Consider the following 20,170-nt stretch of genomic DNA (forward strand, 5'->3'; position numbering starts at 1 on the left):
CTGCCTTGCCTTGTCGACTAGACCCACTTTAGGCCAGGCTTAAGTTTGTATTTTTCAACCCTAGGCTGGCCTAAGATGGCTCATCTTACTATTTATAAATAATAAAAAGTATAAAAATAACTATACATTAATATTTATATATTTTATAATTAAATTTAATAAATATATTTTTTATTATTTTTTGAATAATGAAATTAGTCATTTTGGTGAGCTTGGGTAAGCCAAGTTCAAGATTAGGCCTAAAAAAATTTTAGAGTCAAACTTCAGCTTTGCTTGCCCTAACTTGACCCATGAACACCTCTATTGGAAACGCATTGCCCAAATAGGTGAAACATTATTATAGATGAAATACAAGAAGTTGATGCTGACCATTGCTCAAGATGGGACCTGAAAAGTTGTTTTACTTGCTTTCATCTTAGTAGAGCAAGAGATGAAGGAAGCTTGGGCATTCTGTTTAAAGTGTTTGCAATAATATGTGGCTCGAGACATTAGGGGATTGTGTTTGATATCTAACCAAACCACGAGAAGTGTGTCTAGGAGAAATCTAAAGAATGGTTAAACTAAAACATGGATGTACTATGTATTCGACATATCACCCAGAATTTGTACAAGGAGACCAAGAATAAAGAACTATAGTGATAATTTGCAAATGCAAGTGTCACGGGATGCAATTCAAAGCCAATGACCATTTCACAAAATGCATCCCAATGAGGTCTATCAGTTAGATGGGGATCATTTGACCCACAGTAGCTGGCCCGATTTAAAGAACTAATGGAGAAGCCTATTTGTTTTAAGCCTGGGTGGCCCAATGATACAGATATGAAAAGTTGGGCTACCTTGCTAAATAGGGAAACTAATCTTAGAAGATTGAGTAGAATAATATCTTGTAAGATTAGATATGATTTGATTATGTAAATATTGTAAATCCCTTAATTGTAGGGATAGACTTAACCTCTTCCATTGGTGTAATTCGATCCATACTTTTGGTTTGAGGGAAGCTAAACTAAATTGTGTTGCTTCCACTATATAAACCAGTGCCTTGGAGGAATTCTATGTGAATATTCAATTGTTTAGTGGTTAAGCTAACTTAGGCGTATTTGAAACAATAGGATTGTCTAAGGCCATACGAATTGTGAGACTAAAGTTCTAGTCCCTTGATAGTTGGTATCCGAGCTTAGGTTGTGAAGGCACCGTGAGATGTCAAAAGAATTTACTGATCAGATTGAGCTAATAGAGACCCGTGGGAGGGCCAAAATACTAAGTCGTCTGAAGGACATGTTGTTGGCTTTAGAGGAACAAGTGGTCCATCTCGAAGAGTCCATGGGTGATGTAAAAGATACTATCGAGATGATTCAGGGACACACTACGGAGTTGGAGTTGAAGGGAGAGTAACTTAAAGAAGTAGTGTTGGAGTCTCTTATTTCTAATGTGGAAGAAATGCAATGGGTGATCAATCCACTGTAGGTAAGCTGATAGAGAAAGACGATGCTCTCGAGGCCATGGCAATGGCTTTGAAGGAGGAAACAATGTCCATAATAAGGGCTTTAAGCACAAGAGTTGAGGAGCTCATAGGGAAGCTTGTTTTATACCGAGTTGCCGTGGGTAAAGGAGTGTTGGGTGCGACATTCAACTACGAAATGAATGTCCCTAAACCGAAGAAGTTCAAGGGGGCAACGTCCACAAGTAAAGTGGACAACTTCTTCTGGGAGATGGAACAGTAATTCAGTGTCGTTGGCATCAAAGATGATGATGCTAAGGTAAATACTGCTGCTCGATATTTTACTAACTTTGCTATTTTACGGTGGAGGCATAGGTATATAGGTGAGAAGCGTGGTCAGGCTACAATTGGAACTTGGGAGAAGTTCTAGAATGAGTTTAAGGAGCAATTTTACCTTCAATATGCCAAGAAAAAGGCTCAGTTTAAGTTGCACCAGTTCTCGCATTGAGGCACAATCTGAGAGTATGTGAAAGAGTTCAGGGAGTTGATGCTTCAAATCTCCAATCTAAGTGAGGAAGAAGCATTCTTCTATTTATGTATGGGTTGAAGCCATGGGTTAAACATGAATTGGAATGTTGAGGAGTCTAAGAACTATCAAAAGCTATGATTGTAGCTGAGTCTTTGCTTGAGATTGTTTCGAGGAAAGACAAGTTCAAGTTTTTCAAGCCCAAAGGGAAGGGCTATGATTGTAGCTGAGTCTTTGCTTGAAATTGTTTCGAAGAAAGACAAGTTCAAGTTTTTCAAGCCCAAAGGGAAAGGCAATGGGGGAAGACCATGAGGAAGATGAAGAGGGACATGGCGGTGATGACAACAGAAATAGTAGTGACAGTGGTAATGGGAAACCACGAAATGGGAAGTGGAGACTGAACAATACAAAAGAGAAAAGGAGCAAGATAAAATGCTACATTTTTCAAAGACCACATATGGTAAAATATTGTCTAAAGCGATCCGTGTTTTTGGCTGTCAGAATAGATGATGAGCTAGAAGAAGCGCCCACGAAGTTTGGTTTGATTGTGAGTAGAATCGAAGCTAATAGGGCCAAGGAGAGTGATAAGAAAGCCAGTGAATGGCTTCTTTTGTAGTGATCCTCATGAGATGCGAAACTGTCCAAAGCGAGCTAAGTCGACTGTGACCAATAAAGGGAAAGAAACGGAGCCTGATAAGAGGAAGGCATTGAAGCTTAATTCAATGATACTCACTCCTGTAAAGAGGAATAGTAGGGAGGTAGGGTTGATGTTCGTGGACATCAACATAACAGTCAGCAAAAGAGTGCTCTTGTTGATATGGGAACGTCAGACTTATTTATATTAGAAAAAGTTATGAGGAAACTTGGTCTCTCGATTAATAAATAGAATAAGAAGATCAAGACGGTAAATTTTGAGGAGGCCCCAATTGTAGCAATAGCTCGAGGCTTAAAGCAATAAATCAGTAAATGGAAGGGTAAGAAAGATTTTGAGGTAATCCATTTAGATAATTATGATTTTGTGCTTAGCCTAAACTTTCTTGACAAGATTAAAGTGGTTCTTTTTCCTTTTGCCAATCAAATTCATATTGTTGATGGTCCGTTATCATGAATCATTGTGTTAGTGAATTGAGATATGAAGGTTGAGACCAAGGTGTTGTCGTCAATCCAGCTAGTCAATGATGTTTCGTACGGAAAGAATATTGACTCGATAGAACGAAGTGCTACGAAAGCCCATTTGGAAATGCTAGTAGAGCATGAAGTCGATATGAAGCTTGTTCAGATATCATTGGAGCTACCACCTATTGGAAAGGTACATTTCGAACACTTTGGTGGTGTTTTGCATTCTAACTTGTTGGCTTGGTAAAAACGTAGGGGCCCTTTCAAAGTTCTAAAGCAAGGAAGTCGAGAGGCTATGGGCATGTTGAAGCCTAGTTGTAAAAATCAAGAGGATTCTGATTCGAGCAAGTCAGAATGTGGGCAAGTGAGAGTCGTGGCTTCTTGCCAATAAGATGTACCAATGAGTGGGACAATTCGAATTATGAGGTGACAGAAGCCGAGGTGAAGGTTCTAATGGGTGGGACAACCCGATAGTGAAACTAGTTAAGAAAGAGCCAAGGCATCGAGAGATTTTCAAGGTGAATCAAGTTAGTGCCATTTTGAAGGCGCAACGAGGGCGTTGCGAGAATGGGTAAGGGAGAATGTCATGGGCTGCAGTTCAAATCCTATGACCATTATACAAAATGCATCTCAAAGAGGTCTATCGGTTAGATGGGGATCATTTAACCCATGAGAGCTGGCCTGATTCAAAGAACTGATGAAGAACCCTGTCCGTTTGAAGCCTAGGTGGCCCAATGATGCAGATATGAAAATAATTTTAGAAGATTGAGTAAAATAATATAATGTAAGATTAGATATTATTTGATTATGTAAATATTGTAAATCCTTTAATTGTAGGCATAGACTTAATCTCGTTTGTCGATGTAATTCTATCCATACCATCGATTTAAGGGGAGCTCAACTATAAATAGAGAGCCTCCTCCTTACTTGGAAATCATCCATTGTTTATTGAATTCTTAAGAGTAATAGAATTCTTTGAGAGTATTTACTCAAACACCTCTCTTGCATTGTTTTTTGTGGCTATTCTGTTCATTAAGCCCTTTTTTTATTTGTGTTGCTTCCGCTATATAAATTGGTATCTTGGATGAATTCTTTGTGAATCTACAATTGTTTGGTGGTTAGGTTGACTTAGGCGTGTTTGAAATGAAATAATTGCCTAAGATCGCACGGATTGCGAGAATAAAGTTCTAGCCCCATGACACAAGTATGTATTATTAGTTTACATATTTCAATATGTTGAGTACATGTTATTGTTGTCATGGGATTATAAATACATTATGCTGAGTAGGATATGAGTTAATTTTTCCTAGGTTCCACGTGATATATAGATTCGTCCATGGATGCATATACCATAAAATGGTCCATAGTAAGATTGTAAAACTCTTTATGGTTGAAAAAGGATTTTTTTTCACTGACTTGATCTAAACAACCATTCCGTTTTAGCAAACTATCAAATTCCATAAATCCTCAAAACCCTAATAAATAAACTTAAAAAATCCATTAAACCTCCCAACACCTGAAAACATTTAACAAATTAGAAAATTATATTCTTATTTTAGAAAAAAAAATTTTGCATCTTATTAAAATAGAATGTCAATAATGGCAATATATCACAAAAAAAGAAATGAAAATTAGAACACACAGATTTTACATGGAAACCCTTTTGGGGAAAAACTACAGGTAGAGGAGAAAAAAATTTACTATGTCGAATTTGAATAATTACAAGGAGTATAGACTGCGTCTATTTATAGGTTTAGAAAACCTTATTCTAATCAACATCTAATGGAAGTAATGCAGTAAGGTTGAAACACCTTATTCAAATCAATATCAAACAAAGGAAGTAAACTTCTATACGAATTCTTCTTGTGCAGCCTGTATCGTACTGCGGGGCCCTCCGGCCCTCGACCTTCACCCTTATGGATCTCCCTATCTTGCCACTTGTATTTTATTTTAATAAGAATTTTGGTTACAACTCTAACACAAACTAAAAATGCATATCCAATTCCAATAACTACTCAAAGAGAAAAGGTAAAGATAGGTGTAGGATAAAAGAAAAATAAGTGGGTGCAATTTAAGAATAAGACCGAGTTAATCAAGTTTGAGGAGAAGGGGAAAAGGGGTAAGCTATAGAGTAAGAAAAAGTGTTTTTTAAGGTGTCGTAAAAATAAAAAAAAAATGTTCGATGTTTTCCACACAAAGAAAAACCAAAAAAAAAAGGAAATTATTTCTAAATATAAAATGAAAAAAAAAGCATTACGTGGAAAAATACTAAACTATTTAATTTATACACATGGATTAAAATCCCAATCAACTATCATAATGAACTAATGATCACAAAAATCAATCTTGTTAATGTTAATAACTAGTTTGTAACTTTTCATGGTTGAGTGATCAAAATAAAAATTTACTACTAATTAAGTGACTACATAATTTTTTAACTTTTCATTTTCATAGAGGTTACAAGTATGTTAATTGATTGTATTCTAATTTTTTTTGAAGTTATATTTTATGACAAATCTACAAATTTATTAAATATATTTTATTTTATGAATTTGAAGCTTAATAGAGGTTAAAAAAAATGCTTGCCATTTGTAAATATAAACATTAAAAAGTTGAACAAAAAAATATATTTTCAACCTTTGATTATGTCGTTTTCCTGAGTTAAGGAAAATGGACGTAAAAAGTAAGAGAGCCGAGTTGGTATTTTAAAAAACAAATATAAATTTATAGTTTATTACTCAAATCACAATCCAAATCTACATTCCGTTGGAAGTTAAAATTATATTGACCAAGTTTGTACATTCATGATTATTATTATAAAAGAATGATTGTAGTAACTTAATTCTATTTTACCAAGTTAAATTATATCAAGTAATTATTTGGAAATATAGACCATACATTTCCTATTTTCCTTCCCTAATATAATTAACGATTCTATTTTTAAATGGTGTGACCTCAAACCATAAATGTCCCATCTTTAAATTTCATAATGCCAAAATCTGTAAATGTTCTTCTAAATGCTTATGGATCCCATCATGTCTCATCTTCTTAAAATTTTCTAAATTTTATAATTACTTCTAATTTATGAAATTCAAACTATTCTCTTTTTAAGATTTTCAAATATAACATCAATTTTCTCAAATTTAAATCAAACTCATTCTTTTAAATGTTTGGAAAAAATGGATTTCACTTGCATAATTATCTTGCATTCAATACTTTTATTATATAATAATTTATTTACTACTTCAATTTTATAAAAAAAATTTATTTTAATTATTCATTTAATTTTTTTTAAATCACTAAAAAACTTAACATTTGTTAACTTTATTGATCCATGTATATGTCGCGATAGTAATTAATTAATTTTTTTTTTAAATTTAAAAAATATTTTTATATTTTTATACTTTTAGATAATTTCAATTTTTTTTTAAATTTAAAAAATTAATTAATTATTGATGTGACTTTCACATGTATGCCATATTGGCAAAGATAATAAATATTAACTTTTCCATCGACTTTGAAATAATTTGATAAACATTACAAGTTTAAGTACTAAAATTACAAGTTTAAGTACTAAAATAGACACAAAAAAATTAAATAAAAAATTAAAATAATTTTTTTATAAAATTAAAGGGGCCAAATAAATATATATATCATTTTTTTCAAAGCTTATATGCATGTATAAGTGAATTAGTTGATTCACACATTATGATAACAGCATGCATCATTATCTTATTTGTTAAAAAGTAAATTGATATAAGATATTCTACTGTTAAAAACTAAAAAACTAAGGTAATTGTAATCTGTCATTCCACAAAGATATTTTTAACAATAAAAATAGATAAAATATTTGATAAAAAAGGTCGATTTATTGTTTTATCTAATATACAAAGATTAATTTACTTAATTTTTTTAGAGTAGAATACAATTAAAGCCTTTTACTATTTGTTAACAATCTCTCACATAATTGAGTAAATTTAACTTATCTATTTTCCTACTTTACTTTTGAGAAACAAACTTGTATAGGTCAAACCAAATATTTCATCCCTGCAAGTTAGACATTCAAAATATAATAAAATTTAAAGATGGTTAACAATGGAAAATGAATTTAAAACCTTTGTCGTGTTTTTTTAGCAATTGACTTTGGTCGTATTTAATCTTGGAACATCAGCCCAAGCAAGGCCATTGGTCATTTTTAATGTAGTTAGTAGCACACCATTTTTGACACTTCAAAAGAACCTTATATTTCAGGTTAAAACCTTTTTAAGTCCATAACTACATGTTTCCTTTTTTTCAAGCTACATTTATCTTTCCCACCAAGTAACTTGCAAGACAAGAAATGAGAAGGAATGGTTTAGGGCGGGGGGTTTGTTTCCAAAAGACAAGCTTCAATACAACTTTACCGGTAGCTTCGATAGGCAGGGTTGTACATGCAGCTCTCCGCATACTTCACAAGATCCTTAGGCCGAGGCTGGCGAGTAGCCAAACCTATGAAACAATGGCAAAAATTTAAAATCGAGATTAAAATTTTCTGAGTTTCGCATGCATATATAATGAACGAGAAAAGATGTTTACCAAGTTCATATGCTTTAGCTGCAACATTTGCGGCAATATTGGCTGAAATCTGTCTGATGTTTTTGAATGGTGGGTAAATGAGTCCCTTGTCGAAGTTCTCTTGCGTCACTTGTGCAGCCAAAGCTTCCGCTGTAACCCCCCCAAAAAAAGAAATTTATAAACTAGCAAAACAACTTAGTGGCACTGCTTTTAAACCACCAAAAACAAGACAAATTTCGAGGGGTTCAAAATTTTAGGATCTTACATACCATCTTATCAATTAAAAGTTCTAAATATGATATGTCAAACTTACAGGCTGCCAGAAGCATGTCATCATGAACACGGATGGCACCAGACATTATCAAACCAAGACCAAAGCCAGGGAAGATGTATGCATTATTTGCCTGTAAGATAGAAATATAACAACTCAAATCATTCCTCGATGCAAGACATTACCAAACATGGAGATAAACCCACTTTCGGTACTACCTGACCAGGCACAAATACTCTTCCCTCGTATTCAACAGGGTCGAATGGGCTTCCACTGGCGAAAATTGCTCGGCCCTGAAAGTGGGCAGAAAATAGGGAAAAGAAACATTAGTATGAATAATATATTACCAAGAACAAACAATAGACAAGGTTCTTTTTACCGAACTAGATAATATGTTAAATGTTGGTAAATGATATATATGAGCTGCATGACTGAATTACCTTACTCCATGTATAAGCTTCTTCAGCAGTACATTCTGATTGAGAAGTCGGATTAGAAAGAGAGAATATAATAGGTTTCTGCAGGCAGTCGCATAAACAATGGATTGGTTTAGCGTAATCATTTGACTGATTTATAAATAACATCAAGAGAGCGATACGGTACATCATTCAAGGCAGCCATAGCCTCAACAACTTCTTTAGTAAATGTCCTTCCTACTCCTGATGTTCCAATCAACACTGTCGGCTTGGTTCCCTGTCAAATAAGACAAAACAACAAATAATCTAAGAAACAGCTTATACATTTTTGGTACTTTAGATGGGGGTTCACAGAAAGAGAGATTTCACACATTAACAGCATCAACAAGTTTCTTGATGGGCTCATGATCATGAGCCCAGGGCTTCTTGAAATGCTGAAGAGAGTCAATGCGGGATTTAACAATCAGTCCCTGCAAAAAGACAAAAAATCAATGCGACATTTGATCACTAGAAAGGAAGCGAGAGGGAAAATGAAGAATAATCTGCTTTGTACAAAAGAAATGGATTAGAATCTTACTACCTTGGAGTCCACAAGCGAAATCTTCTTGCGAGCCTCTTCAAGTGGCATATTTGTCTGCATGTATAATCAAGGTAGTATTCGGCTTCATCACATAATTTAAATAAACTATAAAACATATTAGAGAAATGGCTATAGTTAAGACTAAAGTATAACCTGTTTTGAAATCTCAAGTGCTGTGAGTTCTGCTATGCCAGTACCAGCCTATTGATCACCAAAGAAAAATGGTTCAGAAGAAGCAATAAAATTGCAGCACATACAGTAACAAAAAATAAAGCAAGAGGCCAGTGAGGAGAACTTAAATGGAAACCACAATTCTGCAATTTCCCAAATATACTTTTCAGTTAGAGAATTAAATATATCAACAAAAGGCATTCGTTGCAAGAGGAAACCTCAAGCAATAAGTTTATCCATGTCATGTTCATGTATTTAATTGTTATAATCATGTCTAAAAACATTCATGTATTCATATCATGTTTTAGTTATAATAACTCACCTCCCCAGCACCGAGGAATAAGAATCTATGATCAGCCAAGGTTCCGCCAACTACTTTCAATGCGGCAACAAGCCCTGCAAGGACCACAGATGCTGTTCCCTGCAACAAAAGTAATTCATGCAAATCATAAATGAGATGTCAGAAGGCCCAATTGGTTTAAAAAAACAAAGCTCAAATAATAACCTGAATATCGTCATTGAAAACCAGATGAGTTGTGCCATATTTAGCAAGCAAATCAAATGCATTGTGATTTGCAAAATCTTCAAACTACAAAAATATTTGAACATTCAGATAAAGATGATAACATATAAACAAAAATATAATTCATAAAATCCATTCAATATTTTCATACATGTCCTCACCCAAGTCCGCTTACCTGAATGAGAACTTTCTCCCCATAGTTCTGCTTGACTGCAGTCATGAATTCATCCATAAGTTCCGCATATTCCTACAGTCAAGACGAGCAAAGAAGCTTAGTGTGACAAACATTGATTGCACCTAAAATTTAAACGAAGCAAATTTCCTATAAAATGTACCAGTCCGGTAGCTCTCCTTCGCCTAAGTCCTATATAGAACTCGTCATTCAACAACTGCTCATTGTTCGTGCCCACATCAATGGTTACAGGCAAGCACTGCAAATGGAAGCTAATTTATCAGCCATAACATATGAAACAATAAAGCCAACATGGTTAACAATAAGATATAGTTAATTTTAAAGCTTTGTGGGATTTGTAACCTCCTTAATATATGTAATATACAATGGAGCTGCCATCAGAACTTACTAGTAAAGAAAAGGGTGGTAATAACTACCTTATAGCAGATTATTACGGATACTTACAGCAGACGGACAGACCCCTCCTAGTGCCGTATATAAAGAAAGCTTCCCTATAGGTATTCCCATTCCCTGAGCACACAAAGTAACATGGACCAGTAAATAACATGAGAAAGATAGAGAGAGTTACCCGCAGTTGTTTCTGGTTGTTTTATACCTGACATCCGAGATCTCCTAGACCCAAAATTCTTTCCCCATCAGTGACAACAATGACTTGAATATCCTTCTGAGGCCAATTTCTCGAAACTTCATGAATCTTACCCCTACACAGGACATTATCTTGATATCAGAATCAACAAAAGCACAAATTCAAGAATCTGTGTCATAAACATACTTTTCTTTCAAACTGATAAAAACACCCTGAGGACGCCTGAAGATGCTCCCGTATTTCTGGCAAGCTTCACCAACAGTTGGAGTATACACAACTGGCAGCAACTCCTCGACATTGTCGATCAGAAGTTTGTAGAACAGCCTTTCATTTGTCTCCTGAAAACGAGATAAAAAAGGGGCATCAATTTCAAAATTGTTAGTCTTTCATGGAAATTTATTAAAGGACCAAGAATCATTGCTTTCTAAGTACAATATGCTGCATCCAAATTTTATAAGTATTTATAAGAGAATAAGATTTGGAGCTAACGGCAACAGAGAAAGTAAAGATATTACAATTGAATAACGAAAAAAAAATTTAGAAATTACATCAATTTACATTAATAGTAGGAAAAGCATTAGGATCAAGGTATTAAAATTAAAACATATAATGGTACACAATAAAATTTAAAACATGTCACTCATATGATGAACTAAAGTATAATAAATCATGCAGTTGGGTGTGACATGTTACTCTGACTCTTCATTTTTCTTTAAGTAACATGTCCATCACATACTCAGACATCGGTATGTAAATATAGTCCTCCAAAGATCCTCCAAATCCATGGGGTTAGTCAAACACATACCCATGTCCAAAAGACATACAACTTAAGAGGCAAAATCAAAATAGACTGAAAAAGGAACCTGCAAATCCATCATGGCCATGTATTTCTGCAAAGGAACTTTATACTTTCGGATACTATACATCATTTTCTTCACCTGGTAAATGGTGATAAAACATTCATTAGAATACTGCACAAATCGACAAAATCTAATCTTAACAACTCAAACAAAGGTATGATGTAGAAGCAGGGTAGAAAACCTGTAGGTCTTGAGAAATAACGGTTGGGGGAAGAAGACCACGCAAGTAGTGAGCATCTCTCTCTTTCTCGGTGAAGGCAAGGCCTTTGTTGTGGTGAGGATCTCGCAACAAAGAATACCCACTGCAGCAGATGATGAAGAGTTAGACTAGGGCACTAATGATTAAACATGTCATATGTTCTAGCATTAGAGAAACTCCATTCATCCCAAACAACTAATACAAAGACAAAGGTGGTGACAGAAGAAGAAGAAAACAATATAAAAGCTCCCAAAGAATTGATCACTAAAACTATATATTTATTTTACTCAGACAAGGAAGATCTCTGAATTTGCACTAAAAAGTTTCGTTTCTTTTCTTTCTAATTCCTCAATTACAAAATTTCAGCAACAAAGCAAAGATCTAGCATTGAAGATAAAACACAGTCATAGATTCCACCACATAAGCACCAAAAAGAAAATCATAAATAAACACAAACTATTATAATATAAACCATACAATAAAATAAGATCCAGCACTAAAAAAGGGGCTTAGTTTAGTGGGTCCAACAAACCACACAAAAACAACGATATTAGATCTCACAAACAAGTATAAAAATGTCAAACCATCATGACATAGCAAGCAAACCTATTAAGCTCATAAGGAAGAAAATGAAAATAGCTATTATGAAAGGAAAAATAATAGAATCTTACCTAGCAACAGAGACAGACCAAGGGGTGACAAGCTGATCCTCTGTGGCGGCGTCGTCATAGTAGACTTCACGATCACCGCCGGCAACGGTGAGATTGATGTCCACGTTAGCAGCAGCAGAAGTGCCATCTTGTGTTATTTCTTTGAATGCCTTGTTCTCAATTAGAACGCTAGCGTTTGTATCGCTGTTGGGACCTAAAGCCGTCGCTTTGACCGAAGCTGGCGGCAGCTTATTCAACTTGTAAGAGAAAAGGCTTGAGGACCCAGAAATGCCGCTGTTGTTCTGTTTCAAAACAGACAGTAACAATATTAAAATGAAAAAAAAAGCAGACCTTTGAGATCTTTAATGGTATAAAAAGGACCTTGAAATACCAAAAAGAAAAAAAGGGGAGAAAGAAGGGAAATCTCTTAGTTTCGATTTAGAATTAAATTCTAGGAAATGGGTAGTCAAGAAATAGTGAGAGTAACAATGGGTTGATTTGAAATTACCAGAAAACAGCTTCTATGCAAGGAGATCATGGTGACAGAAAATGCGGAAAGACCAAGGCTTGAGCTTTGCTTGAGCAGCCTTTGGATCTCTCTCTCTCTCTCTCTCTCTCTCTCTCTCGGTCCTTGAATGAGCAAAGAAAGAAAGGAGACCCTGCTGGATATGTGTGTATATTTAGTATATAATAATATAAATATATAGCTTTTGTTGTATTGTTTATATATTAATATGTGAAAAGGGAGAGATAAAAAGAGATGGAAGGGAACAGCGAGAAAAGGAAGAAATGCCAGGAAAACGTGTCCACTTTTGTTTTTCCCTCTCTACCTCCGTTAGTCTGCAGATGACATGTGGGTAGCTCATTTTGCCCATTTATTACGAAAGTACCACCATCATCTTGCCTCACAAGTGGAATGAACCTAATAAATTGTGGACCCCACTTGCTAAGCTTTTTAAGTTGGAATAAAAGGAAAGGGTTTGTGTGTATGATCTGAGTTTGGTTTTTGCGGTTGTGTCTGTCGTGGTTGGTGGGAAATTCCATATTTGGTTTGCTGGGTTTTTTTCTTTTAAATAATACTAAAAATTTAATTAAATACAAAAATATAGTGGGAAACAAATTAATTATAAAAATAAGGTGTTTGTTATCTTGTATTTTGGTGTTGTCGGACAAACAAGCAAAATTACCCTTACTTTATGCTCAATCATGTTGTAATCATTCGTTTTTAAAAAGTAATATTTTTTTGTTGCCTGACGTAGTGACGGAATTAGTATGTATTTTTAAAATAATGTATTTTCATAGGTATATATAGTAGATAAAAAATATGAAAAAGAAAATATTTTTTATTGATTTTGTCTGACACACAGGTGACATTGTTTTGAATTTTTTTTAAAAAAATCAGTGAAGAAAAGTTGATAAAAAAAAGGAAAAGATGCATCGGGATTTGGAATAATGACATTGATTAGAATGTTTGAGTTGAGGGTTGACTTAATATTCGCTTTATTTAAGTGATGACGTCCGAAGACCCACACATTTTCATTTGCCATGTAAGGAGTGCACCATCACCTTAGAAGATGTTGCATTGCAACTCGAGCTTCCATTGGACGGTAGTTGCAGTCACAGGTTCAAGTAAAGTGATCGAACCTGCGTCGCATTGCTATCAATTGTTTGGACGATCGACGGGTGATGGTGGTGCTAAGTTTACCAGTTTGAGATTTTCCTGGTTAAAACAAAATATCAAAACCTTATCGAGTAGTGCCTCTGAGTGGGAGAAGATGTGCGTTGCTCGAGCATATATGATAGAGTTGATAGGGGGCACTCATGCCAAACACAAATAATAATAAAGTCCACCTAATGTACTTGCCTCTATTGGCTAATTTCCAAACTGCTCATTCGTATAGTTGGGGTTCAACAATATTAGCAACGTTGTACCTCAAGCTTTGTCAGGCGACAAAGCACAATACATAAGATATAGGCAGGTGTCTGATATTGCCATAGTCCTGAGCATTGTAAAAGATGTTATTTCTAGCATTATTGTGTCACCAATAATATGTTTTCTCACTTGTAAATAAGTAATTGAAATTTTTAAAAATTCGATTAAGAATTATATTTTATGAAAATGTTATCTAGCAAGTTTGCTTTCTTTTCAGATGGTGTACTTGTTTGAGGATTGGGAAGTCTGAAACCCTCGTTGTCTACAGACAAATGATTGAGGCATACACCAAAAAGAAGATAATTTTTTAAAAAAATAAAATTATATTCATTTAAGGTAATTGTTTTAGTTATGTAATTTTACTCATGTCACTAAAACAATGTTATTAATTATGTAATTTGTTGGGAAATGTGCCCATATTGTAATAAACATGTAATTATTTTTTATGTATTTGAACGGCAATAAATAAATAAAGTTAAATTCACATTTCACTACTATGTCTTTTTTATTTCTGTCTTTCATGTTTTGCATACATAGTTAAATTGTGATAAGTAAATATTAGTTCATTGATTGTCTAAGTTTAAACTGATGATAAGTGACACTGTAAGAATGTTTACATTATGAGAAAGGCAACTTACTTCAGTAGATAATTTAAACTAGTCTGTAATCCTGTAAAAGAATCAAAGTGAACATTTGATTCAAATATTTAGAAGGATTATTATGTTTTCTACAATTTCAATTAGGGAGATGACCAGTCTTGGCCATCGAAGCAGTTGACTCTACGAGTAGAGACAAAGATATATTTATTGGAAGAATGATACATTGGATCGGACCCAAGATGAATTCATTCTGAATTCATTTGTGAACTCACTTGTGACATTCACGATATGATTTACCTAAATCTTGAGTTAACCACTGGCCATGTGTAAGTAACTCATGTGCTTTGATATAAGTGAAGACTTATACTCTAAATATGATTGAGCTCATAACTGGTATGTTGGGTATATGATTTGTGTATGTCATGGATTTATTAGTAACAATGGAATTCATAACTCGATTAAAGAGTTAATGATATCCTCTCATTGACATTGTGTGGATTGATAAATATGAAACGTGGCCACGGGCTGCTTGTTCTCGAATGAGAATTTTATCACAGTAATTTGACAGTGATCATATTAATCATTAAGAAGACACAATGGTAACAATGAGATAAAATAGAATTGGATTGAGTGAACAAATTTAACTTAAAGAAATCAAGGATATCATTTGAGGGTAACACACACATGATGAGGTCATTGAACAAAATAGTTGAATGAATTGCTTTCGTAAAGAGTATACAATAATGAGTTTTTAATCATGGTACTTCTTGTGGACTAACTCCATAATTAAGTAAATTGCGAATTATCGAAACAATATTTCTGGACATAATTGCAATTAGTTTAGCCTAATTGTATATGTCTGATTGGTCCATCCGCTAGATCAACAAAAGATCAATCGAATTGCATTTGAATCAAAAGTAAATTCTACGACTTTAGAAATATTTAATTGAGTCGACTTATTCGATGTGAAATTAAATTAGGCAGTCGTGAGAATTGTTCAATTAGAGAATTTGATTTAAAAAATTCTTAAAAAATTAATTTGAAAAATCTTAGTGATTTTTGGGAAAATTAATTTTAATAAAAAAATTAAATTAATCAAATTAATTAAAATTAATATGATATTTTTGAAAATTATTTTTCAAGTCAGACAATTGGCACAATGTGTAATTAAACTTGAAAATTAGACCTGAGATCGAAAATTAGGTTTGAGAACCCAAAATCGAGGCCCAAAATTGGTAAAACTAGGCTCAATATGTGAAACCAGGCCAACACTTGGTCTGAACCGGCTTGGGGTGTTGTGAAGGTGTTGCAATTGCACCACCGGACATGGCAGTGTCGACAGAGGCATTTCGGTGGTCGACGGATGGTCGAGGGTGGTGGTTCTTTGGCGGTTGAGTAGTGAAAGAATTACACTTCTACTGGGATTCTACCTAATAATTTAATTTTAGATTAACTATTCCAAAAATAATATTATTTTAATAAATTTATTATTAAATTTAATTTAATACTTATTATGATAGTATTTTATTAATTCAATATTAAAGTGATTATAGTAATATTAAATTTAATTTAATATTTATCTTGTAGATAAATATTCTATTAATTTAATAATATTTAATATTTATCTTGATAAGTATTATATTAATTTAATATTAAAGTGATTAAGTTTAATCATAGTTGATCTTCCTTTATAAAGAGAGCCATGAGTCATTATTTTTCACACACTTGAATTCAAGAGAAAGTTGTAGAGAGAAAATTTTTTGAATAAATTATTTTAGAAGATTTCTAGAGACATTTTTTTATTTACAACTTGACCCAAATGTTTACAAAAATTACGAAATTACCCCACTGGTAATTCTGTGAAAAATTTTCTAATTCGAAACGAGCCCACACTTGGCAGACGTGAGCTTGAGGACAGCGGAGAAGACTACTCGGTCGGAGCCTTCATCCTAGATGAATAGAAAAAGTACAATTTTGGTTAAGTGTTTATTACTTGAGATAACACAACCAAGTTCTTGTTTTTGGAAAAAAATTAGAACTTGATTTTTCCTCAAATTTATTTCTGCTGCATTTTTCAAACTTGATTTTCCAACAATTAGTATTAGAGCCAAGTTGTACTCTATCATAAGTAGAAACAGATAATCAAAATGGATTTCTCTTCTTTTTTAATGATTCGACTACGTAGAAAATGACATTCTTTAGACCTTATGCATGTTTTGAGTTATATATGAGAATGGATGTTATATTATATATTTGTTATATAATTGGTTTTTTGTTGCCAAGGTTGTGGTTCTTAGGAAATAACTGTAGACTATCATCTCTACATAAGACTATTTTTTTAATTCGTAGAATTCTAGTGAGCCGGAAACGACCATAGGACTTAAATGTAATTTTTCCAAAACGAGTCCATGATGAGGGGAAGATGGAGTGATGACTGTTGAAGACCCAAGAAATGCCTTGTGATTAAAAACCATGTAATTTTTGTTTTTCCATTTACTTTCTAGAAATAGAACCATGGAAACCTTGACTGACAATTTTATTTTAATTACTCATCTTCTTATATATTTGTTTTATAATTATTTATAATATTTATATTATGTTATATTATAATTTTGATATATATGTATGAGATGATCCACAGTTGATCGATTAAAAAATAAGAAGTGTGGTAATGAGAACATACATATGTTGTATTATTCCATTCATTTCTTTAGGTTATTTGATTGTTGTGAGAAGTGTGGTAATGAGAATGTGCATGTCTAGGATTGACTCTAGCAAGGAAATGGATGGTTTTTAAGCGGTCAAATTTGACTCATCTCTCTTTCCTAGAACCTTACTTGGTGCATGGTTCACTTTTACTTATTCAGTGTTTCTTTTAAAAGAAAAACTATTGAGAATCAAAATTTTTTTTGTGATTAATTTATTCTTGTGAATAAATGAATATGAATATTACAAAATTGTCATAGCATGTCATGCATATATTAGAAGCATGTCATATAAATTAGGTTAAGAATGCCAATAGGACTATTATATGATCATTCTTGAAATCTGGGATAAAAGCCTTGCATGTTTTCTAAAATATTGAGTGGAAGAGCTCCTTAAACAAGAAATATGACCTCAATTGGTGGTTCTTAAGTGATAGCATGGTAAAGTTTCGAGCCGGTTCCTACCCTGGCCACACTTCAAGGTCAACTTTATCATGCGGATTCATTGGATGATATTTCATTTTAAGGAAAACTAGTCATGCATGGCTCTTAATGAGATGACTCACAAATGAAAACATGTTCATGATGAGTGTTGAGTCAATGGTTACACACTCAAGATCGTCTCTTATTAAATAGTTTCCCAATAAATGACATTTAAGCTAGAAATGATGGCAAATATTAAATAGTCGTTGGTTCGTATATAGCCTTGAGAATTAAGATTCAGAAACTAATTGGATGTAATCTATGTTTTTGCCAGTTAATCATGGGACCCCTAAATGACATGATTGATAGGTGTGAGAATAATTGTAGCAACAAATTTTTTTTCAAGGTTTTAATACAATATGCATGCATCATATTACATTCTTGATATGTTGCTGAAATGAAAATATTTACTTAATACAAAGATAATAATTAGTTAATCTTTATTGTTTTTTCAATTCAAATATGTTTCCTCCTCGTATTTAGCATTTCTTACTGAGAATAATTTGCTTAATACAAAGATTTCTTAATACAAAGAAAGTAATCAATTCGAGGAAAATGGTACTTATTCTTAACTCTCAACATGTTCAACTGCCTATAATCAATATAGATTCGCATCGAACCATCCTTCTTGTTCACAAACAAAACCAGTGCACTCCACAGAGATACACTCAGTCGAATAAACCCTCTATCAAGCAACTCTTGCAACTGAATCTTCAATTCCTTGAGCTCTTTTGGTGTCATGCAATAGGGCACAATGGACACCGGTGCAGTAATAGGATAGAGCTCAATTCCAAACTCAACTTTTCGATCCGATGGCAAACTAGGTAGCTTTTCTAAAAACACATCAGGAAAATCCCTAACAGTACGAATATCTTGAACTCTTAACTCCTTACTAACAAAATTCATCATATAGGCTAAATAAGCCTCACAACCTTTTCCCATCAACTTCTCATCCTTCATAGCCGAAACCATATTAGACATAAAACCCGATCTCTCACCAACAACAACAATTTCTAACCCATCATTATTCCTTAGGGTAATTCGCTTAGTTTTAAAATCTACCCTAGCCTTATGCTCAATTAACCAATCAATACCAAGAATAACATCAAATCCATAAAAAGACAATACTATAAGATCAACAGAGAAAACATGTCCTTGAATCATAAGAGGGCATCTACGATAAACTTTATTCACTACCACACTATCACCGAATGAACTAATAACAGTCATACCCAAACCAATAGTTTCAAAAGGGATTGCTAACCTACATGCCAACTCACTTAAAATATACGAATGCGTCGACCCATAATCAACTAAGGAAAACAATGGAGTAGATTGCAAAGTGAAAGTACCAGCGATGACATCAGTCAAATCCTGACTTCTAGCTCCCTAATAGCATAAACTCGAGCTGGACCTCCAGACTCAACCTGTGTAGCAATAGGATGAGCAACAATTCACTGCCCAACTAGTCTCCCATTACCTCTTCCATGACTACGACCTCTAGCAAATGCAGAAACAAGAGTCGAACTCTGAGTCTGTGTAACCTAAACCCTATGTAGACAATCCCTCAGAAAATGTTCCTTCAAACCACATTTAAAACATCCGTATGTTAACTTATGACACTCTCCAGAATGCCTACGCTCACAGTGTGCACAAAGCGGCCAACCAAAACTACCCGCTGAACCATTAACACTAATCACAGTGCTACTCCACTGCCTGGATTAACTTGGTCAAGACTTACGTCTCGTATCCCTACTAGAACTATGACTATCACACCCTTTCTTAAGTGGTCTACCCGATGCTCCATTAGAAGTTCTCTTACCAAAATCAGTAACCACCAAACGAGGTGGCTCAGCTAAGGTCTCTTCAACTACCTTAGCTCTTTCAACCAACTCATCAAACATCTCTACATTTTGAGCTACCAAATAACCCAAATTTCATGATTAAGCCCAAATTAGAACCTCTTACAATAGCCCCTCTTAGAAAGTATCATCTCAAGAGCATATTGACTAAGTCGCACAAACTCAGCCTCATAATCAACTACTGACAGATCACCCTGAATCAAATCCCAAAACTCACGCATACGAGCCTCCATATACTATTCACCCATAAAGTTCTTCTTAAAAACCCTGAGAAAGTGATTCCAAGTCAATCTATCAGTAACAGTACCTCTCCTAACCGTATTCCACCAGCGATAAGCCTCATAGTCGAGTAAGGGCACAGCACAACCCAATTTTTCCTCGTCAGAACAGGACATATGCTCGAGGTTCCTTTCAACTCCTTCCAACCAGTACTTGGCTACGGTTGGATCAGAACCTTTCACTCCAAAAAACTCTTTACCACCCAACTCTCGAAGACGTTCCAACG

The 20,170-nt window shown here is 34.0% G+C and overlaps 2 protein-coding genes across 2 annotated transcripts; both read right to left on the bottom strand.

Moving 5' to 3' along the window:
* Positions 1 to 7,298: 7,298 nt before the first annotated feature.
* On the bottom strand, positions 7,299 to 12,927 carry LOC107951802 (NADP-dependent malic enzyme). Its single transcript, XM_016886948.2, has 20 exons — positions 12,592 to 12,927; positions 12,105 to 12,385; positions 11,416 to 11,536; positions 11,238 to 11,312; positions 10,561 to 10,712; positions 10,384 to 10,489; positions 10,233 to 10,298; positions 9,931 to 10,026; positions 9,771 to 9,842; positions 9,578 to 9,661; positions 9,395 to 9,493; positions 9,055 to 9,102; positions 8,902 to 8,955; positions 8,693 to 8,791; positions 8,509 to 8,598; positions 8,346 to 8,423; positions 8,124 to 8,198; positions 7,948 to 8,038; positions 7,656 to 7,784; positions 7,299 to 7,568 (listed from the first exon to the last, which is right to left on the bottom strand). Exons 1-20 carry the CDS (start codon positions 12,619 to 12,621, stop codon positions 7,480 to 7,482), a joined length of 1,935 nt encoding a protein of 644 aa, XP_016742437.1. The 5' UTR covers positions 12,622 to 12,927; the 3' UTR covers positions 7,299 to 7,479.
* Positions 12,928 to 18,310: 5,383 nt separating this feature from the next.
* Positions 18,311 to 19,898, bottom strand: LOC107952363 (uncharacterized). The gene is made up of 4 exons (XM_016887622.1): positions 19,772 to 19,898; positions 19,545 to 19,721; positions 19,284 to 19,354; positions 18,311 to 19,192 (listed from the first exon to the last, which is right to left on the bottom strand). Exons 1-4 carry the CDS (start codon positions 19,896 to 19,898, stop codon positions 18,311 to 18,313), a joined length of 1,257 nt encoding a protein of 418 aa, XP_016743111.1.
* Positions 19,899 to 20,170: the final 272 nt, after the last annotated feature.

This window comes from Gossypium hirsutum, chromosome A02 (genome assembly GCF_007990345.1).
Source record: "Gossypium hirsutum isolate 1008001.06 chromosome A02, Gossypium_hirsutum_v2.1, whole genome shotgun sequence".
Lineage (NCBI taxonomy): Eukaryota > Viridiplantae > Streptophyta > Magnoliopsida > Malvales > Malvaceae > Gossypium > Gossypium hirsutum.